Below are 15445 nucleotides of genomic sequence, written 5' to 3'. Positions count from 1 at the left end.
CTAGAAGCATAGCATTCCAACTGTCAACAAGCACGTAGAGTTAGACCCCATCTTCTACCCCTGAGAAAAAGTACAGGAAATGACATCACCAACCCAAAGAAACCTAAACACCAATAGAAAGCAGGAATTATCAGCAATGCTTTGCCTGGAGGCCCACTGAAGATGTTACCTAGTAGGGTGACGAAACGTCTGGAAATTAACCTTCCAGTTCAGTGAGCAAACCTACATCCAGGACTTGCCAACCTGCAAACAAATTGCATATGTCCAATAGTGTCTATATTGGGCAAGCAGACGTCCTTAGAATTTATTAATTTAGGAGGGCGTCTGTGATTGTGTCTGATGTCTGAATGCTCAGAGATGAATCTGAGTCTACCACAATTAGCTCGTGGAGTTTTCAACCTAATTACTGAAATACAAAGACAGCTTCTGCTTTGGCAATTTTATTCTAGTGAGGGACTTGGGGAAGATGCATTTAAATATTTAAAGTAGTTACGTACCAAATGAATGTGAAAATTGCTGGCTCTAAGCACCCCTTTTGCAGGCAGCGATGCTGAGAGATTATTGGAAAATGTAACATAAATCAGTCTTAAGTTTGCATGTTTCATAATTGTGCATAGATCTTTCTGGAATCAGCAGATTGTATTCCACTACAGTAAGGATTCCTCGCCAAATTACATTGTGGACTTGGAATACACTAAAATCATTTTCCTGCCAAGAATATTGATCATTTATGCTCCTTTGTCACTGACTTTGTACATTGACAAAGCCGATAATGTGACGAGAGAGTTTCCAATTTTATTCTTCGGCAGGAAATGTAAATAACATTCTTTAAGTAGTTTCATTATCCTTGGATTTCCTTTCAATTCATATGTTATCATAACTATAGCATGCTTACCTTTTGATTAAGATGATAGTGGGTTCACTTGCAAAAAAATCTAATTTGACCCTCTGTACCAGTACTGAGGGAGTGCTGCAATTTTGGAGAAGACAGCTTTCAAATACGATGGAAAACCAAGATCTTATTTGCCCTCTTGGGTCATTGTGAATCATCCCAGAGCACTAATTTGAAGTATTGCAGGAGATATGTTTCTGTTGTCATGGTCAATATTTTCTCTCAATCGATGTCGTTGAAATAGATTATCTAGTCATTAGTAGATTTTTTTGGAGGGGGTCTTTGTTATGCTGAAATTGGAGACCACTTGTACAATTGTACTCTTCGAAACGACTTTATTAGCTTTAACATATTCTATCCTCATGAGAGGAACTATAGTTGTTTTCAAAAGTCATGTGTGCTGGATTATCTGAGTACTTTTGTTTTGAGATGTTATATGTTGAACATCTGATCCTGTTACCACTCACATTTAATATTTTGAAGTGACGAGCAGACCTCTGCATGAAGCTACCTGGATGCCAAAAAGGCTAATGCTGGGTCTGGTAGTATGGAGTAAGAGCAATAACTGTTACACAACTACCTCCTTTTATTAACCAAAAAGTGAAGCCCTTGAAGTAAAATATTTTCCTGTGTATGTGTGAATAGAAAATGTTTTTAAATTTTTTTGTAGTGGTAATGTAATATTGGGAAACAATTGCTTCAAATCCACTTCTGCTTTGTTCATAAGATTTGACTGCTGTACTTGGAGTTCAATGATGACTCTCATTGTTTAAAGGTTAACAAACTCAGGTTGTAGGTCATGTCCTGCAGCGCTTTTGAGCAATCTACTGCATGTGCCTCATTTATTTTGCTTTAATGAGGGTCAACATAATTAACTTCTAGCATGTTTCCTGACTAGTCTTCCTGAATCTGTAGATAGATTTGAATGGCAAATACAAGTGATTAAGAAACTTTGCAGATCTTACTGGCAAAGCACACTAAATCCCTCAGGGCTGAGAATGTTGATACTGAAAACATTTAGTATAAATTTACCCAGTGACCCATTAATTTCAATAGACTCATTACACAATTTGTCTCATTCTTGCAATATTTGTTTCAAGGCACTTCTCCGAAAGAAATTTGGTGTTGTGTAAGCAAGGCACTAAGGCTGGATTTTGCAGTCAATGGCAAAGGAATTATGCTTGCTGTATATTATGTCTACAGGTGCCCACAGATTTTTCATGTTTTTTTTTCACAGCTTTTTGCAGTAATTAAAAATAGATTTTTGTCTAGTGCCCACTGGGGGTTCTGTGATATTCATGAGGACGGCAACCAACGCATTCCAAGAACCTACAGTGACACATGCAGAACCTTAACCAGGATGTGAATTTTGTAAAATCTACAGAAAATAAAATAGAGAAATACAAAGCAAGATGGAATTGAGAGATAAAACAAAAGGAAAAGAATAAACATTGTTTTTTCTCAATCTTTAACAATAATGCAAATCTGAAGGGATAAGCCACTAGACTCCAAGAACAAGAGCAATTGAAATTTTGGTCAAGACAAAAGGGAGCATGTGTCAGGTATAGACAACAGAGAACAAGTGAATCCTTAGAAAAGTATAAAAGCAGTAGGAGTATACTTGAGGGAAATCCGGGCAAAAACAAGACATAAGAGTTTTTGCCAATAGGGTGAAAGAGAATCCAAAGGGATTTTATAAATACATTAAGGACAAAAGGGTAACTCAAGAGATTAGGGCATCTCCAAGATCAATAAGACAGCCTATGTGTGGAACCACAGAAGATGGGGAAGACACTAAACTAGCATTTTTCAACAGTACTTACTGTGGAGAAGGAGATGGAAGATATAGAATGTGAGGAAATAGATGGTAAAAACAATGACTGCAGATGCTGGAAACCAGATTCTGGATTAGTGGTGCTGGAAGAGCCCAGCAGTTCAGACAGCATCCAAGGAGCCATCCTGAAAAATGTTGCTGAAAGATGCTGGATGTCTTAAAACACAAATCCACAGGATCTGATCAGGTGTACCCTAGAACTCTATGGGAAGCTAGGGAAGTGATTGCTGGGCCTCTTGCTGAGATAGTTGTAGCATCGATAGCCACAGGTTGACTAACATTTAAGAAAGGTGGTAAGAAAAGCCAGGGAACTATAGACTGGTGAATCTGACATCGATGGTGAGGAAGTTGTTGGAGGGAATCCTGATGGACAAGATTTACACGTATTTGAAAAGGCAAGGATTGATTAGGCATAGTCAACATGTCTTTGTGCATGGGAAATCATGTTTCACTAACTTGATTGGGTTTTTGAGAGGTAAAAGAGGATTGATGAGGGCAGAACAGTTAGTGTGATCTATATGGACTTCTGTAAGGCGTTCAACAAGGTTCCTCATAGTAGACTGGTTAGCAAGATTAGATCATAAAGGGAGAACTAGCTAACTGCATGCAGAGCTGGCTTGAAGGTAGAAGACGGAGGGTGGTGATGGAGGATTGCTTTTCAGACTGGGGGCCTGTGACTAGTGGGTGTGCCACAAGGATCAGTGCTGGATCCACAGCTTTTCGTCATTTATATAAATGATTTGGATGTGAACATAAGAGGTATAGTTAGTAAGTTTGCAGATGACACCAAAATTGAAGTTGTGGTCGACAACGAAGAAGGTTACCTCAGTATAACGGGGTCTAGATCGGGTTTGGAGTGTTTGAGCTATAGGGAGAGGCTGAATGGGCTGGGGCTGTTTTCCCTGGAGTGTTGGAGGCTGAGGGGTGACCTTATAGAGGTTTCTAAAATCATCAGGGGCATGAGGTAAATAGCCAACGTCTTTTCCCCAGGGTGGAGCAGTCCAGAACTAGAGGCCATAGGTTTAGGATGAGATGGGTAAGATTTAAAAGGGACCTAAGGGACAACTTTTGCGCGTATGGAATGAGCTGCCAGAGGAAGTGATGGAGGCTGGTACAATTACAAAATTTAAAAGGCATCTGAATAGATGTACGAATAGGAATGGTTTATGGGTATATGGGCAAAGTGCTGGCAAATGGGACTAGATTAGGTTAGGATATCTGGTCGGCATGGGGGTGTTGAACCGAAGGGTCTGTTTCCGTGCTGTACATCTGTATCACTCATAGCCAACTTTCAATGACAAGGTTATTTGATAGTAATTATAACTGATTAAAATTTTAAAAATTAACTTAAATTTAAATATTTACTTTGTGTGTTTGTGTGTACACTATTGTCATGACCTTCATGTCTTTGAAAGCTGAAACCTTTGGTAAGGTACCAGTGAAGCTATTCATAGAGCAGGGCAAAGCAAAATTGTACATTATCATAGAGTCCCTACAGTGTGGAAGCAGGCTATTCGGCCCATGGAGTCCACACTGACCCTTTGATGAGCATCCCACGCCCCCTATGCTAACACTGTAGTCCTGCACTTCCCATGGCTAACCTATGGTCAATCCACCAAACTGCATATCTTTGGGTTGTAGGAGGAAACCCATGCAGACACAGGGAAAATGTGCAAACTCCACACAGCTGGAATTGAACTCAGGTCCTTGGTGCTGTGAGGCAGCAGTGCTAACCACTGGGTCACCTTGATGTCCCTAACTTACTTGTTAAATGATTAAATTTACCATTTATTTGTATACGAGATGTGGGAATTTGCTGTTTTGATTTACTCAATAATAATGAGCATGAATGACTTCATCGTCATTTCTCTGGCAAAGTCAGACTTTATGTTGTCTTTTCTATCTGTCAAACTAAATATTGCCATTTGCAGGAGTTACTCAGCATCGTCTTGCAAGGATATTGAACCAATTTTGAACTTAAGTGGCACTGTGGAAATGCATCTTTTTTGCTTGTTGATAACCATTTTTTGTTGATAGCCATTTCCCTGAAGTCCTTCCAGGCAATTATTTTGGTTGATGGTGTGCGTGATAAAATACATAAACAAAGAAAAGCCAAAGGGTGAGATTTTACTTCTATTTTAAATGAGCTATTTATGTGGCTCCTTTGAAGAGTGAACAATATTGCTCCCAAAATTCAGTGACACAATAGCAAATAACATTGATATTGACTTGATTCATGCAGCTATAATCAATTAAGAGTTCTTCATCTTATTCTCTACTGTCTTGTAGTTTGGTTTCGAGTAAAATTGCATGTCAAGGATGCAAAGACAGCTTTGGATAAAAAGAAGTATGTAGCCTTCTGGTTAGAACGTTACGCCAAAAGAGAGCAAGGAAAACCTCTGACAGTGGTGTTTGATCTGACTGAAACTGGATTAAGCAATATAGTAAGATTTCTTTATCCCTTTCCTTCTGTATCAAAAAACTATTTACTTACAGATTACTTTGGAGATTTTTTTTGTCTCTTGGGTTATATCTCTCTTAGCTGTGTCAAATTCACTTAATTATCTATTAATGACTTGATAAATTCATTAATAATTTGACATGAAATGTTATGAAATTTTTTTAGAATTCAAACCACTTATTGATTTCCGAACTGTTCTTTAAAGTTAAAAATTAATTATTGGCATTGTGTTGCACCTTGATTTACTGCTCAACATAGGGTTCTTAAGTAATGCGATCCTGCTGAGATGGCAAGTGAGGGTGCTTTTCTTACAAGAGAAAGAATGTTATCGCTGTTTAGAGCACATTTGATTCTAGTTTGTCAGCTTATTGTTGATTCTTTTTATTAGTATGGAAAGACAGAGGAAATTTGTATTCTGCAACATCAAATAGCTTAACCAATTCGTTGAGTTAAGATGTCAACTTTGGCTCAATGTTACCATATTTCTTTTTGAGTTAAAGGTTGTGCTCCAAAGATTTAAGGCCATAAACCTAGGAGTCTGAAAATATGTGGCATGGTTGTAAATCTTCTCTTTTGATTGAGATATTAAATTAAAGCCACATCTACCCTTTTCTGTTGGAATTGAGAATCCTATAATACTGTTTTGAAGAACGAGAATTCTAGTTTACTGGTCAATATTTATCCCTTAGTCAACAAAACTGGTCATCTTCACATTGGCTGTTTGTGGGACTTAGCTATGTGCATTACACTAGTAAAAAGCAAACCCTAAATGCAGATATTCCCATTATACTAAGTGTTTCCATGCCTTTATTAATCTAGTGGGCATACGTAACTTTCTAAAAAACAGAAATTGAATTCTAGCATCAGAATTAAACATAATTGCACATTGCTTGATTTATACAAAGCTGGCATACCATTCAGAAGAATTTTGGTTTCTATTCTGTCTCTTGGCCGTCCCAACTCTGTGGATGGAACTGATAAGAAGGGCAAAATTTGCTTGTTTTGTTTTCCCCAATTCATCCCAAAGTAGTTATGTCCAGCACCTCTGGTTTTGTTTGATTTTACAAGTAGTTTCTTATAACCATACTTACATGGTCTTGCTAATTGCTTTGCCCATAAGTTGTTTTACCTCTCAGTCTTTTGGTTTTGTTGTCATCATTCATCCAAAACATGTACTTGTTAAGCAGCAGCTGAAAGATCAGGTTGAAAATCTTCAGATCACTAATTCTAAATTTCAGTAGTCTTGTTAAATAGTTGTGGGTTTTGGAGTTTGTTGGTAGATGGGCAGTGAATCTGCTTGGTGTTCTACAAGTAGAATTGCAAGCATGTTTGAAAGCTTGTTTTTATTGTTATGCTACATGGCATTTTCCATGACACAATCAAATCCCATTTTATTTATACATTTTTTTTTTAAATTCTAGGATCTGGACTTTGTGAAGTTCATCATCAACTGCTTTAAGATCTATTATCCTAAGTACCTTTGTAAGTACAGTTCATTTCCCTGTTTCTTGGTACCAATTCATTGATCTGGTATCACCTTTCTTGTAATTTGAGATGAGATCATCAGTCATAGCTCATTTATGCTTGCCAGTTTAAATTATTGAATATCAAATCATGAACTTTTGTTTATATCAATGTTAACCACTTTATGGTCTAGTACAGTAATGTACAAGGAGTTGAGAATATACTCTTCATGATAGAAGATTCTAGCATTCCAAAATCCTTTTAGGGGCTAAAGGAGAAAGGGGATGGGGTATGATGTTAAAAAGGAATACAATATCCATCACTCGAGCAAATTTACTAGGCAAATTATGGGGCTAAAGACCGAGAAGTCTCTGGTCCTGATGGATTACGTTTTAGGATTTTAAAGGAAGTGGCTACAGAAATGGTGGATGCATTGATAGTAATCTTCAAATAATTCTTAGATTCAGGAGAATCACAGAAAATTGAATGACAGCAAATGGAAAGCCCTTATTGAAAATGGTAGTGTCAAAAATGGGTAACTAAAGGCCAATTGGCTTATTACCTGTCATTGCAAAAAGTTAGTCTATTATAAAGGGTTAATAGGAGAGTGTTTAGGATTACATAATCTAATCATATAGAGTCAGAATGGCTTTATGTAAGGGAAATCAGGCCTGTCATATTTATTAGAATGCTTTTGAGGATGAAACTAGCAGGATGGGTAAAGGGGATCTGGTAATATATATCATGTAGTTGGAAATCCAAAAGGATTTTGATAAGAAATTGCAAATAAGCTAGTTGATAAGATAAAGTCCACATAATTAGGGGTAGTATATTAGCATGACTAATTAGAGAATTGGCTAACCAGTAGAAGATGGATTTAGGATAAATGAGGCACATTCATAATTGCAACCTGTGACTAGGGGAGTGGCACAGAGATCAGTGCTGGGACTGCAGTTGTTAACAGTATATCTGAATGGGTTGGATGAGGAAAGCACTATCACCAAGTTTGTGGATGGCAAAAAGAAGTTGGTAGGAAAGCCACTGTATCCACAGAGGAATAAAGACAGCTTAAGTGAGTGGATAAAAAATTGGCAGATTGAATATAGTGTGGGTAAACTTTAGCAGGAATAATTGAAGAGCTGAATATTACTTTAATGGAGCAAGACTGCACATGTGCAGCACGAAGGAATTTGGTGGTCCTTGTACATAAATCACAAAAAGTGAGCATTCAAGATCAGTGGCTAAAAGTGAAGGCAAATGGAATTTTACCCTTTATTTCAAAGAGATTGGAGTAGAAAGAACCAACTCCCTTGGCTTGAAAGTTTCACAAACTAGACTCTTCTCCTGAGGTAGCTGTTTCTTTGAACTACTTATAAGAAATCAATCAAACTGTCCCCTTACCTCTTTGAAATCATTCGATATCAGAGCAGAATTAAGTCTTTCAAGTCATCGTGTCTGGTCTGCCATTTTATCATGGCTGATGTGTTTCTCAACCACACCTTTCTTCTCTCCATAATTTTTGATCTCCATACTAATCTAGACCTCTAGGCATGTCTCTGAAATAGCCACAATATTGAAATCCCAGTTACCAACCCATGCTGCAAGTTCACCCACCTTATTCCGGATACTCCTGGCATTGATGTGTGCACATTTCAAACCAACATCCTGATTGACGATGCCCCCTTACGTCCTTGTAAACCTATCTTTGACCTCACTACTCTCAACCTCCTGTACACTAACGACAATTCAGGTTCCCATCCCTTGCTTCATTAGTTTAAACCCGCCTGAAAAGCATTAGCAAATTTCCCCCCAGGATATTATACCCCTCTGGTTCAGGTAAAGAAAATCCTGTTTGTAGAGGTCCCACCTTCCTCAGAAAGAGTTCCAATTATCCAAGAATCCAAAACCCTTCTTCCTGCACCATCCCTGCAGCCATGTATTCAGCTCCGCTCTCTCCCTACTCCTTGCTTCACGAGCATGTGGCATGGGCAACAAACCAGAGATAACAACTCTGTTTGTTCTCGTTCTAACTTCCTGAATTTCTGTCTTCGATCCCTACCTTTATTCCTACCTATATCGTTGGTACCTATATGGACCACGACTTGGAGCTGCTCCCCCTCCCCTTCAAGGATCCCGAAAACATGATCAGAGACATCATGAACCCTGGCACATGGGAGGCAACACACCAATCATGAGTCTCTCGTTCCCACAAAACCACCTATCTGTCCCTCTAACTATTGACTTAAGTCTAATGACTAAAGTAATTCCCTGATTATTCAAAAGAAATATATTGAGAACAGACCTGTTCTTACCTGGCCTATTTTCCACACTCTGGGTTTCTATCATGAGGGTTTTCTAAAGTCCCATATTATTGGAGGCATCCAGTCATTTAAATGGCCAGCTATCTTTGAGAATTATGTGTGCGTGAAATGTAGCCTTCCCCGAGTTTCTCCCCTGCAAAAATGAGAGATTATCGGTTCAGAGGAAAAGGATGTATGATTTGCAATGTCATTGAACATTTTTGTCATGCCAGACATTCCCTCAATCCTGGCCAAAATCAGGGTCTTTCTCCCATATCCCTTATAAATCACTTTCTCAAATTTCCCTACCACCGTCAATGATTTTTGTGCCATTATCCCCTATGCCAATGGTTCTCTGTTCTATATTATATTACCTCCTCTCATTCTTCTGACCCCAATGTGTATCACACCACACTTCTCAGTGATAGATTACATCTGTCATGTGTGTCTATTCACCAAGCTGTTTCTGTCCTCTTGGAGTATGTCGCTGTCTTCACTTCACAATACTTACAGGTTTTGTTGTGCAAATTTTGAAATTATGCCCTGAACGCTGAAGTCAAGGTCATTAACACAGATGTATGAGAAGCGACCATCTTAATAGTGACTCCTGGGAAACCCATTATATATTTACCTTCTTTCTGAAAAACAGCCATTCTCAACTGCTCCTCTTTCCTGTCACTCAGCCACTCCTTATCCATGTTGCTACTGTCCGATTTATTTCAGCAAATTCAGCTTTGCTAGCAAGCCTGTTTGTTTTTTACTTTGTCAAATACATTTTGGAAGTCCACATGCACCATAAGTCCTCTTGAGCTTACTCTGTTACTGTATCCAAAAACTCAATCAAATTGGTCAAGCACAATTTACCTGTAACAACTCTATGCTGGCTTTTCTTAGTTCATCCACATTTGTCCAAAGTAGTTGATTATTCTAAAGCTTTCCAATTGCTAAGGTTTAAATTGACTGACCTTTCGTTGCTGGGTTTAATCCTTGAACACTTGTTGAAAACAAGGGTGTGTCATTTGCTATTTTTCAGTCATAAGTCATAGAGTTATACAGCGTGGAAACAGACCCTTCAGACCAACTTGTCCATGTCGACCAGGTATCTTAAAATAATCTAATCTCATTTGCCAGCATTTGGTCGATATCCCCCAAACCTTCCCATTCATATACCCATCCAGATGCCTTTTAAATGTTTTGATTATACCAGCCTCCTCCACTACTACTGGTGACTCATTCTACACTTGCACCACCCCCGCGTGCAAAAGTTGCCCCTTGGGTCCCTTTTTTAAATCTTTCCCCTCTCACCTTAAACCAATGCCCTCTAATTTTGGACTCCCATACCCTGGGAAAAAGACTTTGTCTGTTCACCCTATGCATGCCCCTCATGATTTTATAAACTTTTGTAAGGTCACCCCTCAGCTTCCAACTCTCCAGAGAAAATAGCCCCAGCCTATTCAGCCTCTCCCTATAGCTCAAACTCTCCAACCCTGGCAACATCCTCATAAATCTTTTCTGAACCCTTTCAAGTTTCACAATAAGTTTCCTATAGCAGGGAATTGAATGTAACACTCCAAAATTGGTCTAACCAATGTCCAGTACAGCCTCAACGTGACATCCCAAATCTTGTACTCAATGCACTGACCAGTAAAGGCAAATGCCACCTTCACTGACCTGTCTACCAGTGACTTCATTTGCTTGGAACAATGAACCTATATCCTAAGGTCTGTTTGTTCAGCAACACTCCCCAGTACCCTACCGTTAAGTGTAGAAGTCCTGCCCTGATTTGCCTTACCAAAATGCAACATCTCCCATTTATCTAAATTAGATTCCATCTGCCACTCCTCAGTCTATCGGCCCATCTGATCAAGGTCCTGCTGTGCTCCGAGATAACCTTCTTTACTGTCCACTACAGCACCAAATTTGGTGTTGTCTGCAAACTTATTAATCATTCCTCCTGTATTCACAAGTCCTTTTGTATTTAAGTTGAAATGAAAGATTATTGACAGTGTCACCACACCCTTGCCTCCCTCCGTATCCTCTGATTTGGTCCTGGTGATTTATAAACATTAACCATAGCCACCTCACTAATATCTGTTCTTTAGCTCATCCAATGTCTCTTCTTCCACTATGACTTTTGCAACATACTCAGAATAAATGACTGTATTTTAATAATAGAATGAATCCATCTCTGATTGGATTGCAGTGTCTTCAAGTGCTATACATCCATCCTAGAGGGAACTCCTGTGGGGGAGAAACCAAAATAGAAATAATGTACCCAGTATAACATGTTGGCTTCCATTTTCCTGCTGTCTCCAAATAAATCAAACTGACAGAATCTCTTATTGAATTGTACTGAAGTAGCGCTCCTTGAAAAGCATGTCATAAAACCCTTCATATCCTAGTTTAACAGCAACTTTTTGTTTACTGTGGAAAAACAAGAGCCTGACTTAATAAATAGGCTGATTGCTTTGGAATGCAGTATCTGTCAAAACATGAAGGCACAACATATGGTACATTTTGCTTGTGCAAATCGAACTCCTGGGTTGTCTTTGTTACCCATGCATAATTGCATATTTTCATTTGAGTGATTTGTGAAAGGTTCATAATGGATCTGCTTTTGACTGTAATGTTTTGATAAGCTAGGAGCTATGTTTCAAATAAAACTGATGCTAACAGACTAATTAACGATGGTATTTATTCAGCTTATTGATCATATTGCTTAAAAGTTTATAATGTAATCTTTTCAAAGGATTATTTTGTAGTTTACTGCAGTTAAAAACTTTTTTTATGTTGCAGCAAAAATGATCATCTATGAAATGCCATGGATAATGAATGGTAAGGAATGTTAACTCTTTTAAGTAGTGAGTTTCTTTACCTCAGTGGACAAATAGAAATTTGTGATTGTTGGATTTTGTTTTGTTCTGCAGCTGCCTGGAAGATTATAAAATCATGGCTGGGACCCGAGGCTGTGAACATGCTGAAATTTACCCACAAGGCTGATGTACAGGAATATATAAATACAGAATATTTGCCAGCGCACATGGGAGGAATTGTAAGTTGTATTCTTGTAAAGAGCAAATAGTGTCCACCACTTCAATATGTCAGTCGAAGAATAATCACTGATGTCCTTCAGGGAAGGAAATCTGCCATCCTTACCTGGTCTGGCCTGCGGAGGCATAATAACGTTATTCACTTTCAATTTCCCTCTGAAATGGCCTAGCAGGCCACTCAGTTGTATCAATTGCTACAAAGTCTCAACAAAAAAACAAAACCGGACAGACCACCTAGCATCAACCTAGGCACCAGAAAAGACAACAGAAGCAGCCCTTTTGATCCTGCAAAGTCCTCCTTACTAACATCTGGGGTCTAGTGGTAAAATGGGGAGAGCAGCCTTTCAGACCAGTCGAACAGCAGCCCAACCTTGTCATGCTTGTGAAATTATCCCTTACAAACAATATCTCAGACACCACCATCACTGATCAACTGGTAGGACAGATCAGGCAGAGGTGGCAGCTCTGTGGTATACTGTCAGGTGTGAGTTCCCTCTGAGTTCTCAGCATTGACTCCAAACTCTCCGAGGTCTCGTGGTTTCAGGTTAAACATGGACAAGGAAACTACCTGCTGATTACCACATACTGTCTTCCCTCAGTACTCCTCCATGTTGAACAACACTTGGGAAGAAGCACTGAGGTGACAAGAATGCAAAATGTACTCTATGTGGGAGAATTTCAACATCAACCACCAACAGTGACTTGACAATAGCATAACTGATTGAGCTGGTCAGGTTCTAAAGAACATAGCTGCTCGATTGAGTTTGTTGAAAGTGGTGAGGGAACCAACAAGAAGAAAAGACATCTTCAACCTCATCCTTACCAGTTTGCTGGCTGCAGATACATCCTTCCATGATAGTATCAGTTAGAGTGACCACTGCACAGTTGTTGTAGAGACAAGCCCCACCTTTACATTGAGAGTACTAGGATTTGCCTTCCTATTTGTGTGCAGTACATAGGCAATTTTCCATACTATCAGTCCAAAATGATTCTTGGTTCTTGAGAGTTTACTTTTGTTCTATTTCTTTGCCAGCCTGGTAACTTCTAACCTTAGAACTGTCTTCACAGTAAGAATAACACTGGAATTCTTCCCTCTAATGTAGGCGCGGTAAATTTTACAAAAGGTAGTGAGTTTTTAAATTCCTCTAAGAGTAATGCCTCAAAGAGCTTAATTTGTGGTTTCACCTTCTAGTGTGCTTATCTACCTGTCAAAATTACTTTGCTTAACCATCTCAAATGTCACAGAATTTGCCCAGGCAATTTCCTGTACAAACTGGGAGAAAGCGAGCACTGCAGATTCTGGAGATCAAAGAGCTCATGTTCGAAACATCAATTCTCCTGCTCCTCAAATGCTGCCTGACCAGCTATGCTTTTCTAGCGCCGCACTCTTCGACTCATTTCCTTTACATTATCAGTGCCTCAGGTGTTAACTTGTATGTTGCCAATAATATCATGTTTATGCATAATAATCCCAAAAAACTACCTCTGACAGTGAAGCATAAATTTCCTGTCCATTTGCCTGTCAACCTACTTTGCAGAAGCAAGGTTCAATCCTTCCTTGCCCACTTTGTTTGTCTAGCCATTTTCTCAAATGACATAAAGAATATCTGCACATCTTTTGCCTCAAATGTTTCAAAACTGGACTTCAAATTATGTATCTGAAACTCCCAGCAGGGCCTGCATCATCTGATGTGTCCTGTTTCAATAACACTGTTTAAAATGTATATTCATGTTCCATCATTTTATTTTTCTCTTGTTCTTTTAATTCTAGTCCTTTCAATTTCATTTCCATAGCCCAGCTCCCTTTCCTCATCTTCTCATTCTCTTTGGAATTCCATCTCCAGTTTTTTCTTCAGAGCCAAAGATAGAACTTGCTGGACAAAGCTCAACAGGTCTGGCAATATCTGTGGAGAGAAATAAGAGTTAACGTTTCGCGTCAACCCAAAACGATAACTAATTTCTGTCCACAATGCTGCCAGACTTGCTGAGTTTTTCCAGCAATTGCTATCTTCGTCTGAATTAGAGTAACTACAGGTCTTTCCATTTTTATTTCATTCTCTCATATTCAAGTTGCCTTATTTGGAACAATATCACCTGATTCTGATATTTCCGGTATCTAAGGTACTCTGCCTCATTTGAATTTAATCTAATTCTGAGCTTGTACCTCAATTATTTGTGCCTTTTTAACACTGCCTGATGATGTCAGTTTACCTGACAAGTTAATCAACCTGGATTTTGAAATTTCTTTTATGGCTGCCAGCAATTCTGTCACCTGTAGGAAATCCTTTGCCATGTGTTAAACACAGTACAGAAATTAGTGATTTTCTTTACACGTATTACATAATATCTCTCTCAAATCCTGTTGCCTCTGTTTCAAATCCAGTCTCGGACCAGCTTGCAAGCTTTATCACAACTCGCTAGGGTAGTTAACTGGCAGTCAAGTCCAGCTATTCCTAGACTCATCACAAACGTTAATGATTTTTAAATAAATACACAAACTTCCCCAATTTGCCTAACTTTCAAACCCACATTGATAGAAAACACAGGCCAACTTTTTCTACTTTAAAAATCACTTAGTTTTAATTAAGAATGTAGCTACAGGTAAACAGTTGGAAATAGTCAGTCTATAACATTAAAAATTAAAATTTTAATTTCCTCATGAACTCCCCATATACTACACATATGCACTGACGTGTACAGAATGGAAAAAATACCCATGGATGAATGAGAAAAATTGTAAGATTGTGGAGTCGTTGTTCCGCAACTTCAGTGGAATTAATTCTTGCTGATCCAGATGTTTCTTCCTGGCTTTCCTTTTTTGAAATGCTTCACTGGCTTGCACAGGGCTTGCAAGAGGTGTCTCAGTGAGATCATAGCCTAAATCCATATAGCTGGCTTTACCTTTACTCCTTAATGGCCTTGCTGAACAAAATTTTAAATCTGAAATAGATAAAATAACGGCTGATCCAGCATTCACTGCAGTTCGTGGAAGAGAGATTCAAAAATCTGTCCCCCTTTGTGTGCAGAAATGCTTCCTGACATCTCTCCTGAACAGTGGTGCTGGAAGAGCACAGCAATTCAGGCAGCATCCGAGGACAGGCAAAATCGACGTTTCGGGCAAAAGCCCTTCATCAGGAATAAAGGCAGAGAGCCTGAAGCGTGGAGAGATAAGCTAGAGGAGGGGGGGGGTGGGGAGAAAGTGGCATAGAGTACAATAGGTCAGTGGGCAAGGAGATGAAGGTGATCGGTCAGGGAGGAGAGGGTGGAGTGGATAGGTGGAAAAGAAGCTGGGCAGGTCGGACAAGTCCGGACAGGTCAGGGGACCGAGTTTCTGGAGGTTAGAAGCTAGGATGAGGTGGGGGAAGGGGAAATGAGGAAACTGTTAAAATCCACATTAATGCCCTGGGGTTGAAGTGTTCCGAGGCAGAAGATGAGGCGTTCTTC

General features: G+C 39.1%; 1 protein-coding gene across 4 annotated transcripts in view; it reads left to right on the top strand.

The window, feature by feature from the left end:
- Positions 1-15445, top strand: part of mospd2 (motile sperm domain containing 2) — an 85331-nt gene that overhangs the window by 28411 nt on the left and 41475 nt on the right. For all 4 annotated transcript variants that reach the window (XM_043700567.1, XM_043700566.1, XM_043700564.1 and 1 more), the window contains exons 5-8: positions 5016-5170; positions 6609-6669; positions 11748-11786; positions 11879-12003. In XM_043700567.1, coding sequence (XP_043556502.1) covers positions 5016-5170; positions 6609-6669; positions 11748-11786; positions 11879-12003 — 380 coding nt within the window. The remainder of the gene's footprint in view (positions 1-5015; positions 5171-6608; positions 6670-11747; positions 11787-11878; positions 12004-15445) is intronic.

This window comes from Chiloscyllium plagiosum, chromosome 12 (genome assembly GCF_004010195.1).
Source record: "Chiloscyllium plagiosum isolate BGI_BamShark_2017 chromosome 12, ASM401019v2, whole genome shotgun sequence".
Taxonomy (NCBI): domain Eukaryota; kingdom Metazoa; phylum Chordata; class Chondrichthyes; order Orectolobiformes; family Hemiscylliidae; genus Chiloscyllium; species Chiloscyllium plagiosum.
Note: the sequence above shows the minus strand (reverse complement) of the source record. Positions and strands in the feature narration are given on the sequence as shown.